At 41.4% G+C, this 19,133-nt stretch overlaps 1 protein-coding gene across 1 annotated transcript; it reads right to left on the bottom strand.

The window, feature by feature from the left end:
* Positions 1 to 2,741: 2,741 nt before the first annotated feature.
* Positions 2,742 to 18,618, bottom strand: NIPA1 (NIPA magnesium transporter 1). Its single transcript, XM_030466488.1, has 5 exons — positions 18,340 to 18,618; positions 15,121 to 15,168; positions 11,176 to 11,266; positions 9,782 to 9,942; positions 2,742 to 8,462 (listed from the first exon to the last, which is right to left on the bottom strand). Exons 1-5 carry the CDS (start codon positions 18,497 to 18,499, stop codon positions 7,951 to 7,953), a joined length of 972 nt encoding a protein of 323 aa, XP_030322348.1. The 5' UTR covers positions 18,500 to 18,618; the 3' UTR covers positions 2,742 to 7,950.
* Positions 18,619 to 19,133: the final 515 nt, after the last annotated feature.

Consider the following 19,133-nt stretch of genomic DNA (forward strand, 5'->3'; position numbering starts at 1 on the left):
AACCACAGAACTTCAACACCTAAACTAGCTAAGCATCAACAGGAGTATCTAAGTACTGAAATCTGAGAGAGTCCAATGTTTACAGGAGCTAAAGAAATCATGACAAATTTTAGAAACACACATATATGTAATGAGAAATTGAACAGTAACATCTGAAGCCAGTCTATCAGTTTTTTCCTTCCTCTCTACTTCTACTCTCATCCTTTCAAAACCAACCTAAAACAATAATGAAGGGAATAAACATCTGAAAATACTAACTGAGCTCCTTTAAGCCTTACAGACTCTTTGTGGGACTTCAGCCATTATCTGTTAATCCTTGTGGTTCTTCAACTGCTAATTTGATTTAACATACTGTAATCTTATCACACAAAATAAGAATTTTTTTTAAGTGCTCTCAACTCTGCACAAATCATTAAATCTTCACTTCAAAGCCAGGGGTTGTTCTCAGTAATAGAAAATACTCAAAGGATCTCTGAATAATTTTCAACAGCATGGTATTTCAGACTCGTTTGCTGAGTATCTGGAGAGAACTCCAGGTATCAGAGAAATGGTAACCTGCCTAAACTCATTCTTGTAGGGTGACTCAGCAGCACAAGCCGTCTGAGCTCAGTGAATTTCACAAGAGAGGTCAGCTAGGGTAGGTGCTTTTGCAAGGCCACGGACAGGGTTCTTCAGGGCTCAGTATCTATCATAAGGTTTAAAAGGACAAAGAGCAGTGGTGCCACACACACAGCTCAGGGAGCATTACTGGGTTAGCAGGTGGTCCAGCTTGTGTTGGATACCAGCTCCTCCTCGTGCGGTAATTTCTGACCACGTACACGCTGTGAAGGGGTTGGGATGAAAGCCACCACTGCCTGGCCACCTAGGGCTTCTCTCTGGTACATGGTGTCTGGGCAGAACAGTGTCTGCTGGCAGAGTTTTAAAGCATCCCAACAGGGTTGTGAATCCAAGGAAGTCCATACCTAGCAGAAAATTGATGAGGTAATCAGGCAGCTGTAGCACAGTCTCTGGTGGCCACATCTCTGCTGCGTTTAAAGAAGATAGCTGAGCAGAACAAAGCCAGGTCTGCGAGTCTGCTCATACAACAGTCATGTACAAGGGACTTAAGAGACTGCTGAAGCCTTAATCTCTCAGAATAAACTTCAGAAAAATCATTGGGACTTTTTTTTTTTCTTTTAGCACTACCAGGCTTTGGTCTTTAACACTTTTCACACATGATCTGTGGGTGCTACACATACACTCATGACTGGTTACATCCCAGTCTGTCAGTAATGGTGTAAACAGCATACTTGCCTTTATCACAACGCATAGAGGCTTAACTCTAGAGATGCACAAGAAGAGAATCGTTGAATTTTCATCCTAAATGTATGTCCTCAAAATCCATACTTGCTCTATTTACTAAGAATCAGAGATGCTGCATGAAAGCTGCTTTAGTTTTCTGGTCTTTGTACATTGCATTAATATCATCGACACCTTTCATAACAAAATTGCACTTAATTTCTTGATCATAAATCTCACAATTAAAAAGTTAAAAAGCAAAACCCAAAAAACAAAAAAACCATGTCTGAAAGTCATGAATTTGCCAGTATCAGATACAAGGAGCTAAGAATTTCTGATGAAGGATTCATAGAAATACATCATGTTAGGGGTTAGAAGGGACCTTGAAAAATCATCAAGGCCAACCCTAAAGTAGGTCACACAGAAATACATCCAGCTGGGTTTTGAAGGTCTCCAGAGAAGGAGACTCCACAGCCTCACTGGGCATCCCATTCCAGTGCTCTGTAACTCTCACAGCGAAAAAGCTTTTTCTTATATTTATGGGCAACCTTCTGTGGTCCAGCTTGTACCCATTATCCCTCGTCTTGTCATTGAACATCACTGAGAAGAGCCTGGCTCCATCCTCCTGGCACTCAGTCTTTACATATTTATAAACATTAATGAGGTCACTCCTCATTCATAGAAAGAATTTCTTTACGGAGAGGGTGATCAGACATTGGAATGGGCTGCCCAGGGAAGTAGTGGATTCTCCATCCCTGAAGATATTTAAAAAGAGACTGGATGTGGCACTCAGTGCCATGGGCTGGTAACTGCAGTGGTAGTGGATCAAGGGTTGGGCTTGATGATCTCTGAGGTCCCTTCCAACTCTGCCAGTTCTATGATTCTATGATTCTCCTCTTCTCCAAGCTGAAGAGACCCAGCTCCCTCAGCCTTCCCTCATGCTCCCTTCATCATCTTTGTGGCTCTGATTAGATGTGCAGACACTGAGATATTCCAAGTGATTCCTTCTGCAGGAAGCTGTTATGACAGTAAATTAGATCTGGTGACACAGACTTCCTTACAGCTGTTGCCACTCTATGCACACCCAACTGTGGAGTAATGTATCTTGGAAGAAAAGGTCCAGCAAGCAGCCAGTGTACAGGAACACAGGAGCAGAGCACATATTAAACCTTAAGATGCAGTCTGAAATGGCTCAGGCCCCAACAAGCATGAGAAGTGTTAGTTTTTCTTGTGATCCAACTACAGCTTGCTACTAGACACCACTATACCACTAAGCCCTTGTGTGGCAACTGGTCTGTACAGATGAAAGAATCTACTACTCTCAATAAAAGCAGGGCTGCTATTTTATTAAAGGGTAATGGAAATAGATTTGGCTTAGGAACTGAGATTATGCTGTTGAGCAGCTAGATGTATGGGAAACTAGTATTTTTTAATGTGATAAAGAGGAGTCACAAAACAAGCACTGAGCTAGAAATAAATCATTTATTTTAAAACAATACAGGTTAATAAATAGATTAGTTATCAGAAAACTTAATAAATAGCCTTTTATAATTTACACAAGGCAAATACAACATGCCTATAACTATTTCTTAAAAAGCAAAAAGAGTAAGCTTGACTTGTAAGCCATTAACAAATCTATATATACATTATTTGGAAGCTAATAAAATAAACCATTTTTATGTAATCTGTAGTAACTATATTGCAATAGCATTGAAGCAACCAAACCTGACACTGTATGTTTGTTGCCATCCACCTTTTCCCCATATTTTTTACATTCTGGGGTGTGTGGGGGAGTCAAAGGAAAAAAAAAATCCTTTTTAAACTGTGGAGCTCTCTCCTTAACTTAAAAATACTCCTTTTGCGTAATATTTTCCACTCTGTAGAGCAACTGTCAGGGGTGGGGACCACAACAATAACAAAAAACCCAATAAAAAAACAAAACCAAAAAACTAACTTGTAGCTTTTAAAAAAGATTTCATAATCCGTAATATTTCAACACTGCTGTCTGAAACACTTGGGCACAAGTTAATAGTAACTGTTGACATCATTGGTGCCTAACATGGTTCACAGAAAAGTCTGCATCACTTAAGCCCATATTCAGTAGCACCAAAGAATTATTACAAAGACTAATATCTGTAAATAAAATATAACAAGTAATAGATTAACATTTGATAACATTTGATAGCAAAGCTTCAGTAGTTACACCGTCTCAAGACAACCAAGGAAGATAAGCAGAATCCTTGATGTTTTATATTTGTGAAACAGAGTGAGAAGGGTATAATGTGCAAATAATGGCCCATTTTAAACACCCCACATTTAATAACCCCAAATCTGTCTTCAATTACAAATCCTTTTTTTTTTTTTTTTTTAAATAAAAAGGAAAGCTAGACCTCATATTCTAGTATTTCAACGAATAAAAGCTAGAGGTTTTATTTTTCAGTGCTAGTTACTTCAGGAAAATATGTATGTTCAGTATAAACTGAGATTATTAATAGGAAGCCTCTCTTGTCAGACTGTGATATGACAGGTTCTTAATATTGTTAGTTGCAGCTCACTAGCAAATAGGCTTTATTTACACATACAGAGTCCTGGAAAGTTAATACAGCAGTTAACTTGTTCAGATATTTTTCTTCTTAAAGTATTTAAGGTGTAACAAATTTTTTTTGGTTGTATAAAAAGATGTTTCTATTCTCCTACTGAATATGAGGGATTTTCGTGTTTGACACCTAATTAAGATTGTGACTGACATATGTAAATCCTCCATACACTGAAGGGATAATGATCAAAAAGTTATCTTCAAGTGAGTACCAAGTAAATAGGTTTGACAAGAATAATAGAAGGCAGACATACAGAGTGAAACACCTTTCATATGGATCTGAATTTAATTCAAGTGCATCCCACCACTGTAATGAGTCAACTTGTTGTGTGTATAGCCTCTCCCCTGTCTACTTTTGGAATCAGAAGTCATCTGGCTGGTAACTGTCAATAGACATAATGTAAAAAAGAAGGGGGAAAGGGCAGACCTGCAAGGGACACCAAAGCTCAGGAGACAACTATGCACATTTGCTCCCTGAGATGATGGAACTCAGCTACCTGTCTTATTCTAAGTGCTTACTTGTCAAAGAGGTGGGGGGAAAAAATAAAAAAAAAAAAAAAAAAGAGAGAGGGAATGGCTTAAATTCAACTTCAGGAATGCCTCCGTTTAAATCAGAAAAGCAATGGGACAAAAAAAAATAGGACACCTAGAACAAGGAGGGCATGGGATGGAATGGGGAAATAATCAAACCAACCATAATCATGACAACATAAAATGCTAATACATTTCTAAAGTTAGAACTGAACCAGATATAGGTACAGCAGAAGTCAAAAGAAGTTTGCTGCATACTGAACAAAGTAGAAAAAATTAAAATAAAAAAAGTTGGCATTTTTTAGCATTCATCACTTAAAAGGCTGCAGATAAAAATGACGTGCAAGGCCACAAGAATTTCTTTCATGTTATGTGCTGGGTGTTGACATTCATGTTTTAAACAAGGTTAACTAGACATCTCTAGAAAGCCCATCACAGATGAGGAGCAGCTGGGGAGAAGAAACCTATGCAGACATTTATGAGCTGTAAGAATGGTCAGAGGACCACGGAACACGGCTGCTACTTCTTACTCTGCATAGTGAATGTTTGTCAAGTAAACTTGAGTGTGTGGTGCAGAAAATGGCAAGGTTTAGACAGGGCAGTCAAGTTATTTTGGATCTAATATTTACTAAGAATTTGCATATGCAGTTAACACACTAGGATAGGCACTTTCTAAATAAATTGGAATGGATTTTAAAACGAACCAAGACAAATATGGCCAAAGGAGGAAAAAGATGAGACAGCAGTAATTTCAATTTTAGCCTAAAGATTTTCACAGAAGTCTTCATACAAAGGCTAGTACAAAAACAACATGCAACTCATGATCTCTGAACTTTAAGTTTGAAAAGACAACTTGACTGCTTCAGAAAACAGCTAGTATTTTAAAAAGTTGGTCACTATAGGTCTTATACCTATGTCCAATTCCTGTTTCAATCAGACAAAGGGAATGAATAAGACAAAAATAATTATTTGCTGACAACCGTCTTCCAATCAATAATGGACAGAGGCTCATTTTAACCAGCTTTCATAGAACAATTCCCATCATCCATGATTATCAAACTTTCTAGAAACCGTACACATCCATACGGATGGCCTTTTCTCTGCTAGCACTTTCATTTCACCAAGATACCCAGTTTCCATGCTGGACTATAACAGTGTGCATTTCTGCCAACTCAGACTTCTTCCCCTCAGTTTGGAGCTCTGAAACAAGCTACCCAGTAACACAGTAGGGCTCTTACTCCTTCAGTATTTGTCCCTGCAGAACACTGAATCTTTAGGATCCTCTGTTCGTGATCATTGCTGCCACCAGAAGGGCTTCTGACATTCCTTTTAGAATCACAGAATCATCATGGTTGGAAAGGCCTTTCAAGATCATCAAGTCCAACCATCAATCCTACACTACCTTAGCCACTAAATCATTTCCCAAAGTGCCATGTCTACTTGTCTTTTGAATGCCCTCAGGGACATGGCTGCCACCACCTCCCTGGGCAACCAGTTCCAATGCCTCCTCATTTATTCCCTCTTCCAGTGAATAAATTGTTCCCAATATCTAATCTGAACCTCCCCTGGCACAACTTGAGCCCCATTTCCTCTTGTTCTACTGATAGTCATTAGGGAGAAGAAGGCAAGACCAGCCTCACTACAAACTCCTTTCAGGGAGTTGTAGAGAGCAATAAGGTCTCCCCTCAGCCTCCTCTTCTCCAGGCTGAACAGCACCAGCTCCTTCAGCCTCTCCTCATAAATGAATTTTAAATGAAAACTGAGGCTGAATTCTAAGGTAACATTAATTCAGGTCAACAAAAAGAACCACGAGACCTGACAGTATTACTCCCCAAAACTCCCCATTCCTGTCAGCCAGCCACATTCATGATTTCTTGATGAAGTGTCATGAATATTTTCAAATGCTGTCTCGGAATCACACTGAGGATTTTTTTTGTTTCAAGAAACAGGCTGAACTAGAGATGCTGAGTTCCACTGTAGCCTTTGTACTTCAAATGGAAACCAATGTTCACTGCTTTTCAAGCTTTCCTTGTAAGTCTTTGACTCGAGATGTTTTAACTAGCAAACAGAAGTACAACATGAAAATTAACTCTTTCTTTGACATATCAACATTCTCTAAATGGCTTAAAGCTAACAGTTCAGAATCATTCCAATCATAGCTTAAGCTATTTTTACTGCTTGTCAAAATATTATTGCTGAACTGTTCACACAGGTCTGTAAATTACCGGATCTGAATGTATATCCTTGTTGGCTGGGACTTGCCTCTCTGAATGCCTATGCTTTTTCAGTCATTTCCCATGTAACAATAGGATCAAATCATCTTTTTTTGAGCTATGAGAAATCTCAACCTCTTCTGTCTCTTACTTTTTTTTTTTTTTTTTTTTTTGGTGGTTGCTACTTATTAGCTACTTCACAAAATTACTTCCTGTATTTAGTCACTTAACTAGAATAAGGGTATGCTGGACTGCTTTAAACAGCCCTCCCATAGATTACCTCTTCCACTAGGACTACAGGTTTTTCAGAAGCTGTCAAGGCATCTAAGGGTTTCAGTTCAGGTTTGTGAATTCTTCCAAAAATGCATGTCTCCTTCTAAATGCTTTACATGTCTAGAATTTGAATACAGTCCAACATTACAGACAGTGAAATTGGATTACTAACCAGTACAGGCCATCTGAAACAGATACATTCATATTTATGCAGTATTTTTTGGATTACAAAGGCACTGAAATAGTTCTGAGCTGCTTACAAATAAGCCACCATATAGGCAATAAGTCTGTGCATCATTTCTACATCCTTCAGTCTTTCCTTCTTCTCCCAATTACAAATTCTCAGATGAATGTGATATGTCTTAATGCACTAAGTTACAAAGAAAAATGCATACCTGGATACTACCATCAGCTGATGAGTAATTAGTGAAAGATTTTTAATGGTCCACTGCTCTGTATAAATAATTTGATTTAAAAGTCCCCAGTGTCTTCACTGCATGACAGTCCAAGTCGCCAAGACAGTCACTAAACAAAAGACAAATCTGCAGTCTGTGGGTCAACCAACATTTGTCTCTGAATTCACTGCCTTGATGGTGAACACATTGCTATACTGAGATTAACAGATTGTTCCACTCACTTTTTTCCCCACATATTTTAAGGTATACATCACTCATGAAAGGTGTAAGATTGAGTGCATTAGAAACTGATGTTCTCTGCCCACCAAAATGGTACCTCAGAAACTGCAATACCAGCATTAACACACAGGTCTGTCAGAACATCCCCTGATCTTTTCTGATTAATTACCTTTTACAGTATGGAAGTACATCGGTCTCTATGCTTACTCAATCAGTGGTTCAAATTAAGGTCATTTATTGTGTTGACTGGGGTACATGGACAACTGTTCCTTTGAAACTGGATGGATGACTCCAATTCATTTCAGGTAGGCCACCAAATCATAGGAGGGTAACTACCAACCTGAATCATATTTGAATCAGTGACCTAGAAATGAAAGGCTCTGCATTCTTCCCTGAGCCATCCAGTTCCCCCTTAATTTTTTTTTTAATCTGTTTTCATGTTAGGTTTATTTAAGTCCCCGATATTGAAGTTGAACTCCTTGAAGACTTGTATAAGAACAATTCCAATAGATACTGTGGTGAATCCACAAGCCATCCCCAAGAAATCTACAACTCCTACATTACTCCATTCCCTGAAAAGGATGGCTGAAGCCAGCAGGACTAGGGTGGTAAACACAACGTAGTAGATGGCACCAAACACAGAGGAGTCGAAACATTCCAGTGCCTTATTGATGTATCTGAACTGAATGATAATGCTACATCCTAACACTGCCAGAAGAACCAGACAGAGGTACAGAGCCCTTTGACTTGAGGGGTTATTGTGAAAGATATCTTGAGCAGCCAGCCCAATGCCTTTTGTGCTGGGAACAGTGAAACTGCCCAACAGAGAGCAAATACTGATGTAGACCATGATATTAGTAGGTCCGTGAGCTGGAGCTATCCAGAAGATAAGCAGGAGAAGCATTAGCAGCACTATGCAGAGATAACCCACGAAAACTGGAAAATAAAAAAGAAAACAAGATAATATCAGTGTGAGAACTCCTGGTCTTCTAAAGATTTCAGCAGGCAAATCATGTCGTACCAATGAACTTCATGTATACAACACAATTAAAGTTTGCTATTGAATACAGATCCAGACCACAGAGCTTTCAGAGGTTATATGGGCATCTGCAACTGATGATGTTGTCACATTCTTTGTGTAAAACAAATAATTAGGTAGTAAGATACACACTATTGTACATCTGAACTGAATTTAAGATAACTTTTAAAAATTCTCTTTTCCACCAGGATTTCTCCTGAAATGTATGTTTCCGTATGACAGATGGCAGTAATAACACCTCTTAAAGCATGGTGTGTGGATCCAGCAAAGAGCATAAACATAAAGTTAGATCCCATTAAAGTGAGGAGGGAGAGCTGGAAGAACTGGGAGGCTGTATCATCAACATTACAGCAGCAGTACACAGATTAGCATGATGAAAAAAATGTAATGCTTCACAATTTTAAAGTAATATATTTCTGGTTCATTTTGGTCAGATCAAAATGGCAAATTTAGACCTTGGTATTTATTTTCTTTTTTTTGTTTGCAATTTTTTTTGATAGCTGATGTTACTATATTTGATTTTTTTTTAAACACCTAAAGCAATTAAATAACAATAGTTAGCAGTTTAGCTCTTATGGCAGAAAACCAAAAGTGGGTCTGGCACTTATTAGCATTAGTATGTGTCCTCCAGGAACCACTGGGTCTTTACATTCTCTGTGAGAATGAACAGGCATTTCAGCATATGTCTCAATGGTGTATTTCTATGCACCTTTATTGTGCAAAGAAATGCAAACAATGCAAATAAAATGTGCTTGGAACATTCCTGGTATCTAGTATGAACTCTTAATTAAAAAACACCAAAAAAAAAGCAGAATTAAAGAACAAAAGACAATCAGTGTTTCTTTGATGGTGTGAAACAACTTAAATTGAGATCCTGCAGCCTTTCCTTTCATCTCCATGTAGCAAGATGCACTTTTTCATAACTACAGAAAATTACAAGTTCAAATGGCCATTGTTCTGAGCTTGCTGTGCAGGATATTGTTTGCAAAAATATCTCCATTTTCCTTTCTGTGCACATGTATCAACATATCTGCTGAGTTCCAAGTACAGTGAGGCACACTGTTACCACACAAAAGCTGTACTGGTTTACCTCTATCACAACATGCTTTCTTCAGAAGTCAATTTTCCTTCCTGATGGCTGTGGTAAACCTCTTCCTCCTATGTACTGCTGATCATTCTCACAGAATCTTTATCAGTTAATAAAAGAACCAAGTACCTGGATTCGTGAGCTTCTCCTCAAGCTCAGCCTGAGTCGTTACGCTCTCAGACTTTGGGGAGTGGATGATGAGAACAACAGACCCAGCGCAGCTCAGCAAACATCCCAGCTTGCCAAGAATGTTCAGTTTTTCTTTCAGTAAGTAAGAAGCTAAAATAGACCTTTCAAAAAGAGGAAGAAAATTAAAAGTTTGACCTCACCCTGTTAATAATGCTCCAACAGTGATGTCCTGCATGAATTTCCCTCTTAAAGGAATAGTACCAAATGTTGGTGGAACCTCGAAAAGCATTTCTGATCTTAGGGAAGATTAATCCAGTCTCGGTGTTACTCAATCCTTGATTTTCACCTTAAGGAAAAAACCCAACAAACCAAAGCCCACAACAAAAAACCCAACCACAACACCCCTAAAACAAACACACATCACCCTCTCTAAAAAAACCCCTAAACCATTAAACCAGGCATCTGGTACCCAGGGTAAGATGTCAACATTTTGGTGAGCTGTCACAAAGCCCCGTTTTATAGGTGCAACACAGTCATGAGGTAAAAGCGGCCTCTGGTTACAAAGATCACAGGGCTCAGCTCAGACATGTAGCTGACTGAGACACACAAGATTATGTGGCCTAGGGTAAAATAATAGGTGGTAAATAGAGCCCCAATGGTGGGCTTCATAGTGTATAAAACTAAAGAGGCCCATACAAAGCAATCTGCACTCTGAAGTAGATGAGCAGTGCAGTCAGACACACGATTCAGCAGCCAACAGCAGGCAACAGAAAAATCTCAATGCAACACACAGCTTTGTTTTCAAAGAACTGTACTTTTTCACTGCAGTAGGGTCACAACAGTAGTTCAGCTATTCACAAAACATTTAGTTGCATATTAAACTCCTCTCAGGAACAGTCACTGCCTTTTTTGTTGCCTCCCTTCACATGAACATGACATTCAAGAAGCTGTGGGTATGCATATGCAAGGGACTCCATCGCTTCAGGAAACTGGGCCAAACCCAATTAAATGAAAATCAGCACCAATAGACACATGTGGGTTGTGGACAGCAGGGGAGAGAAAGAATGTGAGACAAAAGGGAAGATCTACATAGGAAGAGAACTGTAGAACAATCCAGAACAAGCAACAAAAACCCCAGATATTTATCTGTTTCAGATCATAGTGATAGTTTAATCAAAAGATACTCAGGAACCCTTTCTTCACCACTGCCTGCCCCCTTCCCTCCCTCCCCCTTTGCTGGGGAAAACAGTAATAGGTGACATTGTAACACACCATTAACACTCACAAGCCTGACATCTTCTCACTGGAACTCCAGTGATCATTGAGTCTATCTGACATTTTATTTAAGTAACAATATTCAGATAAGGATAAGAACAAGAAAAGCAAACTCTTACCCAAATGGAACGCCAAGAGCTCCCAAGGGTGTTACTAGCACAGTTGGAACTGCAGTGTAGGCCAAGAAATTCCCTATTTGACCCAAAGCCACTGTTAAGGGAACCAGAAATAAGCCTTTAAATCCCTTTGTAAAAAGAAGTAATGAAAACTTACTCAATACTGTTTGGGAAAGACTGACCTAATGGGAAAACAGATGTTAGAAATTTGCTTAGCTCTGTTAATTTTGCACTTAAACAAAATGGCTGGAATTTTTCTATACTTAGAATTATTTTTTTAATATAGGATTCATATTTGCCACACAAGAAGATCCAAGAGGGCACAGTAAATAAATTTGCAACTTCTGTTATTTGAATATGAAAAAGACAATTAATTAGAAATGCTCATAGATTACACTCAAATATCTCAATATGATGCTGAAGTATTTATATTAAGAGTGCTAAAAGATATTTAAGACATGATTTCAGTTTCTGAGCAGATACATGTAACACAAATGCACTTGGTTATAGTTGCTAACAGCAGTATCATATTTTGTGAGGGGAAGTAAGGACATTACCAAAGAAGGGAATCTATTAATGATATCCTAACCACATGCATAGGGGCTCTTCAATATGCAGTAGATGACATCAAATTTTCACAGCAGTAATTCCTGATCACTGTAAAAAAAAAAATGATCCCTGACAAGTCAGAATAACAGCCTCACAGTATTTTCTTTTCTTTCCCCCCAAAAAAGCAAATCCCAAGATGCACCACACTATTGCACATCACAGCTGTGATAAACAGTTCATGCATACCAGCTTTCAGTTCAAATAGAAAAACTAGATGGTTTTGCAAGTGCTGGCAAGTTTATAATAAGTCAACACGATGCTTGCATAGTTACAGGGTCTGTGGTAACTGGCAAGAGCCTTGAGATTGAACACAAATTATATACAGCTCAAATTTCCAGTTGATGTTAAGGGCATTTAAAAACATTTCAAGAATTCGAGCTGTCTTTGTGCTCAGGCTGGCACTGCCCTCAACTATCAAATATCCTTACCATCATCCTGTTCTTTACACCTGCAAAACACTATGCAAACATTATTTAATTTACCAAATTAGCTCACATTATCAGTAGAGCTGAAGACCTGCCCAACCCACAGGAAACTCAAAGGAGACAAATGAATTTACAAAACAGCAGAGTGTGGCAGAATTACACTAATTCAGTTCACTGAGGCTTTCTCCACGTGCAGGAGTAAGCCAGAGAAATCAATAAGCAGCATTTCTGGAGCACAAGTGATGGTTTCCTAAATACTCCCTGCCCCTAGGAACTGAATAACTCAGCTATCAGCCTGTTTTTCAGCAGACTTGTTTTGCAGCAGACATATGTGGCAACTTTGGCAATATCCTCAAGGCGTTTGAAGGCACTGGGGCAGACCTTGCAGGGAGGGCAGGACACAGCTAGCACAATGTGCTTCTGCAGGTTACATGTATTTCCAAGTAACTCTGTGAAAAGGTTGCCTTTTTTTGGAGGTCACCTGCTTTAAGTTTCTGGTGGAGGAACCCTGACAGATGGCACCAACACCGATCCATAAAAGAGGTCTCTGAAGCTTCAAACAGCTCATATTTTAAGGCAATTGGACTTAGAAGCTTTTGGTGTCACCACGGAATAATAGTAACAGTCTCTTACTGCCATGAACGACACACCAGGACTAATTAAAACTAATTAAAAAAAAAAAAAAAGAATCTCAGTAATTGCTACCATGCTGACAACCCACTTAGGCCTCTCTCAATAGAAATTCCTCTCCAGATACATGAATGCTGTTAAGTCAATACACAGCTTCAGTTCTTTAAGGCACACCAAGCTTTAAGCTTGCTACAGGAGTACCAATATCCCCTAAATTACTGCAACACAAAATTTGGTGCACACTGACATACCTACATTAGCAAGGAGATCAGATCTGTACAGCAAAAAATGTCACATTTATGCACGTCAGGGGGTTTATTTCAGACCAACTTCAGCCTGCTCCCAGAGACTGAATGTCTATCTCCAGCTGGTGTGCATTAGGCAGGGTCCTAGAGTGCATATTCCAGCCTAGTTTCATCTTAAAGTCCAGTTCAGGAGCTCCAACACTGCTCCACGACATAAAAGAAAGCCCATTCCATGGAGACAAACAGGAGATTTGCTTCCCAAGTGTGTTCCCCATCTGCAATAAGACGCCGACATAGATGCATCCACTATAAAAACCAGCCACATCTATGCTGCTATCAAAACCTTCACTGAAACTAATTAATTAGCCAATTAATTAGTTTAATGCTCATTGAAATACCTGTACACATGCTGCAATCACTCTTTTGACTTTAAAAAAAAATCCCTTAGCAGAATCTGCAGCCCTTCCTTTGAAGTCTTCAGTACTCCAGAGGATCCCAAGGCCCCAAAATGGGTAGGCAGTGTTATGCTGAGTCAGCATGCCAACACAGAAATGCTTGTTCACCATCTGAACAAATATTATGAAAACAAGTTGACAGATTTTATGCAGGTTTTGTTAGTCATCCAAACTCCAAAATCCCCGCTTGAGAAAATTATGCCAGCTGTTACAATTTCACCCAGATAACTGAGGATTTTCCTAATTCCCCAAACATTGCCTTTCTCTGCATCCCATAGGTGCCTGCCTGGCCCTTACTATTGCTGTTTGTGACTCCTGCAATTCTGAATATTTAACATCCTTAAGCAACTCTTCCCTTGGTTCCTTTGTAAACGTACCGAGTCTTTGTTTTGAAATACCTGCACCTAGCTACTGGACAAAAGCCAACTGATACCATTCCCTTCAGCTATTTTGCCTTCATTTGATTCAGTCAGCTCTTCTAACCATGAAATTGTTTTCTCTGATTCACCCAGATGAACTTCTGTAATAAAATATCTCTTATTTTAACTCCTTCTGCCTAAGGCTTCAAGATGGGAACCCCACAAGTGATAAACAGCGGTGATTAAGAACAGATTTATTGCTACTTAGGCAGCTGTGATCCTGGCACTACTTAAACTCAGGTTATATTATCTGAGGACTTTCCTCTGAAGCTCTGTTGGCTTCTACATTTGCTGTGAACTTTGTCCTTGAAGGGTTCTATCAGTTGCATAGCTTGAGGACAACAAAACCAGAGACTTACCTTGTTGCCATGAAACAAAGGCCACAACTGGACACAGCTACTTCTCATAAACAGCACCAGAACATTTTCAAATAATTTGCAAAAGGCTGAATTAGATTCTTAAACTGGGCTCCAGTTTTAAGCTCATGGGTAGAACTAGGGCTGAACTGTAAGAGGAGAAACCAAGCTGCTCCCCATGCTCTGGACTCCCATCAGAGAGTGAACTTGGCCTGAGTAAAGTTTACAAAGATACTAAGAGTGAAATTACACTGATCTCGTATCAGCAACACACAAGGCTTCTACATTAACCTTGTAGACTAAAAGCAAAACTGAAATCATATCTGTCAAACTAGAAATCAAAGAGGATTTTGTTTTTGCTTTAATTAAGACTGGCTAAGTGCTTTCTGATCTAAAAAAATATGTCCTCAATGAGCCCTTTTGTGCAGAGCAACAATTTCTTATTTAGCTTTGACTTTTATTAAAAACCGAGTGGACCAGCACAATTCAGAGACACAAACTGTGCAAGAACCCAGAGTCAGAATAGCACATGGTTGCCAAGGGCTGCAAGTACCAAAAGGTTCAGAAATCAGATGGCTGATTTGGGATTGTCCCAGCTCTTTGACTTTTAAAACACTCTCAGAGAGAAATTACTAAGGGTGTGATCTTTCTGAGGGATAGGAATTTCATGACAAGTGAATGTGAGACTCAAGATGAGAATTCAGATTTCCTGATGTCTCATTTAACCAACTAACCACAACTTTTTCCCTATAATAATAATAATAATAATAATAATAGAAAAGTAAAAATCAAACCTTTCAAATACTTACTTGCAATAGTGCCAGACCACCATACTATATCTGTTAAGTATGAAGTACCTGGAAAAGGAAGTATATGAAGATGTATTAGAAAAATATGACACTGCAGTAATGGAACTATGCAAGAGAATAATGTCATCAGTCTCAACTATTATGGACCTTCATCTTATCCCTTTTCTTCAAGGCAACTGAATGGGAGGAAAACAAGACAGAAAGTGCTCAGATTTGGCCTAGGGTATCCAAGTTTGATCTTAAGACAACATATTAGTCAGAACTTCTGGTTTTCAGTGAAGTCCCTATGTGATGCTAGCATGTTATTACTTAGAAGAGCATCCAAAATGTCACCAAATGCTTCTGAGGGTACTGCTGAAACAGAGATTAGAACCAGTACCAGGAGAAGAGAAAACCTATGGAAACAAAACATGATTTGGATCAATTAGTTGGGTAATAATAGCCTAAATGAAATTATATCAGATAGATGTGCCAGAGAAACTGCTCTGGCACAGAGTTTTGGCAGTACCGTAGCGTGGACTCCTGCATATGAGCACTGGAAAATACTGTGACTGAAATCTCTGAGTTCTAGACACAAAGCCACATTTCAAAGAGAGAAGCAAAACCTCTGGATTGTCTCTTAGTGTCTCCTAAGATCAAAGATGATTATTTTCTTAATCAGGTTCTAGGCACCTGCCTTGGGATTCTCCAGGGGAGTCTGTGCCCCATGTTTCCTAAGTTCTGTTTCTGTAGAATATCAAGGCTAATGACCACTTACTAAACTAAAGCCCAGCCTTCCCTGAGCACAACCTTGGCATCACACTATGCTCTTACATTCTGCTCCTCTTTCTAGAAATTCAGCTCTGCATTTATTTGGGAAGATGCTCTCGCAAGAGCTGCTGGAGCAACAGGCAATATTGTACCTACTATGAAATCACAAATTAAAGAAAAACACAGTAATCTGTAACTCTGGAGATGTATAAAATATTGAGCCCTTAGAAATCACACTATATAATTGAAATAAGATGGAAAATGACTAATGAAAATGGCCAGCTTTAGAGTGGGTGTAATAATTTTTTAGACTTTGTTATGCATATAAAATAAAAACTGTTGGGGGCACAAATTATAGAAAATATTGACTCAAGGAAGATAACTTTGCAAAACATTTGTCACTCGCTGCTGTTCCTAACTAAGCAAGGATTACTAATTGCATTGATACTATATTATTGATTCAAGAGAGAAGGCAGAAAAGACTTGAAGTGCCTCCTTGTTAATTATACAGCACGTAAATTTAAGTCAGTGGAAAAAAGACATTATCTGACACAGACCATCTCAGGCTCAAAGCTCCAACTGGTAAATTCAAGCTCAACCGCACTGCTTCACACCATTAAATGGAAAGAAACCTAGGGTATTTGGATGTCTTTACACTGAGATACACAAATAAACATCAGTAGTATCTTCAAAACAGGATGTTTTACAACTGCCAATGCTGAGATGGCAGACACACCACCACCCCCTTAACCACTGAAAGCTCTTCAGGAGTGTTTAGACCCAGCTACAATGCAAAATGGAAACTTCTCCAACTGCCTTTGGAGAGAAAGTAATTTATATCTCTCCTCTCATTGTTTCCCTTAAAAAATAAAAATAATAATAATAAAAAAACAACCCAAAATTTGTACTTATGATGCAAACATCTCTGAGGATTACAGCCATTCTGGGGGGAAAGGGGAACAGACAAACAGTAGAGGCGATTAATAGTAGGATCAATGCAGAAAAAGCAAAATAAACTTCTTTGATAAGGCTGCCAGCTGTAGGAACATAGTTGCAAGCTTACTCTGCTCCACCGCATCCACTCTAAACCTAATAGATGTATTTCCGCATGGAAATGCATTGCTACTCTAACAGGGACCATCTGAAATACATGTATGTGTATTTATATACATACACTTATGTATATGTTGAAAATACCAAGCATGTCCTGGTCACTAAAAAGGATTTTTCATAAGAAAGACTTCCCAGAACTCCCATGCTCTTACACACACAGACACCATTGCCTGCAAAACAAATGGCTGTTGGTCACAGAAATGCAATTAAAAGGTCTCACACAACCCATGTTTACAACTTTTCCCTCACAAAAGAGCACGACATTAACAGCAAATAAATGTGTTGCATTTTCCTAGAGCCAGAGAATCAAGAAGCAACCAGCAAAATGCTATTCAGAGGCTGCGTGCTTTGGGGAACTCCAGTTTCAGAATAAAATACAGAACATCCTCATACTCTGGGAATTTACAGGTTTGGTTTGGCTGAACTGTCTAGATAGCACAGTCAGTTCCTGGATACGTTCATCTCAGAAAACAGTAAGGAAGCATGAGATGGCAACAAGAAAAAGAAAAGAAATTATTTCGTGTGATTGGTGTGCCTTTATTCTCTACATAAGGAAACCACCACATAGGTAACTTGCAGTGCGTGCCTACGGAAGAACTAGAAAAAAACAAGTGTCAAGATATGCCGGTGTTATTCATTACAAAAAAACTACCCAAGCCAGAGAAGGGGGCAGAAAAGTCCCACATGTCCATGAAAATGCCGCAAGGGAAACCAGTGCCGGCACGCAGACGCGTACACACGAGTCCCCAGAGCCGTATGACATCGCGGCAGCATCCCGGCCAGGAGGCCATGCCCGGGGAAGCTGTTGCTGATGACCACCTCAACGCTCCCCTCCTTGCCCTGCACCTGCCGATCCTTCTGCCATTCCTCACACGCCTTACGCCGCGCTCCAACCCCGATGTCAAACACGCGTGAAGTGACAACCTTAAGGCCGGCTACTGAAGGGGTCCCCTTCCCCAGGGGGAGTCCCACCGTGAAACACCCTTAGCAGAACATCTGCCAAAAGCCGGGGGTACCGCTCCTCCGCGCCCCCCGCCTCCTCCCTCCGGCTGTGCCGCCGCCGCAGGACGGGCTGGGCCCCCCGGCATCACCCCCCCCGCCTCCCTCGGGCGGGCCGCCGCCGCAGCGTGGGGCAGACACGGCCCTTCCGCGGGGGCGAGGGGCGGGAGCGGCCCCCGGGAAAGGCCGGGCTGCCCCCGGGGTGGGGAGCCCGTCCAACACGGTGCCCGGGGCGATGCTCCGCAGAGCGGGAGGCTACCGGAGTGGGGGGAGAGGCGAGGCAGGGGGGGAGCGACGGCGCGGAGGTGAGAAGGAAACTGGGAAGCCCCGGGGAAACCGCAGCGCCGGCGTCCCTACCTCTCCCGCGGGCCCGCACGATCCCCTTCTTCTGCAGGACGAAGGTGGAACCGTTCACCAGGCTGGAAACCACGGCCACGCTCAAGCCCAGCGACACGGCGGCGGGGCCGGGGCTCTGCGCTGCCCCTTCGCCCGCTGCCGCACCGACCGCCATCCGCATCGCCCCGCTGACGGCTGCTGCTGCTGCTGCTGCTGCTGCTGCTGCTGCTGCTGGTACGGCGGCTTCCCCGGGCCCAGCGCACCCGGTACCGCGATGCTGCGCCGGGACCCGCCCTGCGCTGCGCCGCGCCGCGCTGCGCGACCCGCCCCGTCGGGGGCGGCTCCGGGCGCCCGTCCCGCGCGGGGACGGCAAAAGGATGACGTCATACCAATGGCACGTCGCTGCTTCCCCTCCCCCCCCCCTCCAAGCTCCGATCTGACGTCACGGCTTTGTGTCGACGCTCTTCTCCGCGGTGTCACGGCGGTGTCGGGGCGAGGCGGTACCGGGCAGAGGGACGGCGCGCTGGGTCCGGTGCCGGCGGCTTGCGGCCTTTTGAGGCGCGGGTGGAGGCGGTGTCGGTGTCACCGCCGTGGGGGAATCCTGAGTAAAAGCCGTGGGCCCTGCCGGAGCGAGCTGCGGTCGTCTGTGGGCAAAGGGGGCGTGGGAGGACAGAGAGATGTGGGAAGATGCGCAGGGATGTTCAGGCTGCCCAGGGAGGCGGTGGAGTCCTCATTCCTGGAGGTGATAAGGAAAACGTGTGGAAGTGGTACTTAGGGACGCCGGTTTAGCAGGGTGGACTTGGCAGTGCTGGGTT

Source organism: Calypte anna, chromosome 1 (assembly GCF_003957555.1).
Source record: "Calypte anna isolate BGI_N300 chromosome 1, bCalAnn1_v1.p, whole genome shotgun sequence".
NCBI classification, from domain to species: domain Eukaryota; kingdom Metazoa; phylum Chordata; class Aves; order Apodiformes; family Trochilidae; genus Calypte; species Calypte anna.

Coding starts and splice junctions, on each gene's coding strand:
- NIPA1 (XM_030466488.1), bottom strand. CDS start 18,499: ATGCGGATGGCGGTCGGTGCGGCAGCGGGCGAAGGGGCAGCGCAGAGC. Junction 15,169..18,339: donor CGTGCGGGCCCGCGGGAGAG/GTAGGGACGCCG, acceptor TTCCTTTTCCAG/GTACTTCATACTTAACAGAT. Junction 8,463..9,781: donor GGAGAAGCTCACGAATCCAG/GTACTTGGTTCT, acceptor TTTATTTTCCAG/TTTTCGTGGGTTATCTCTGC.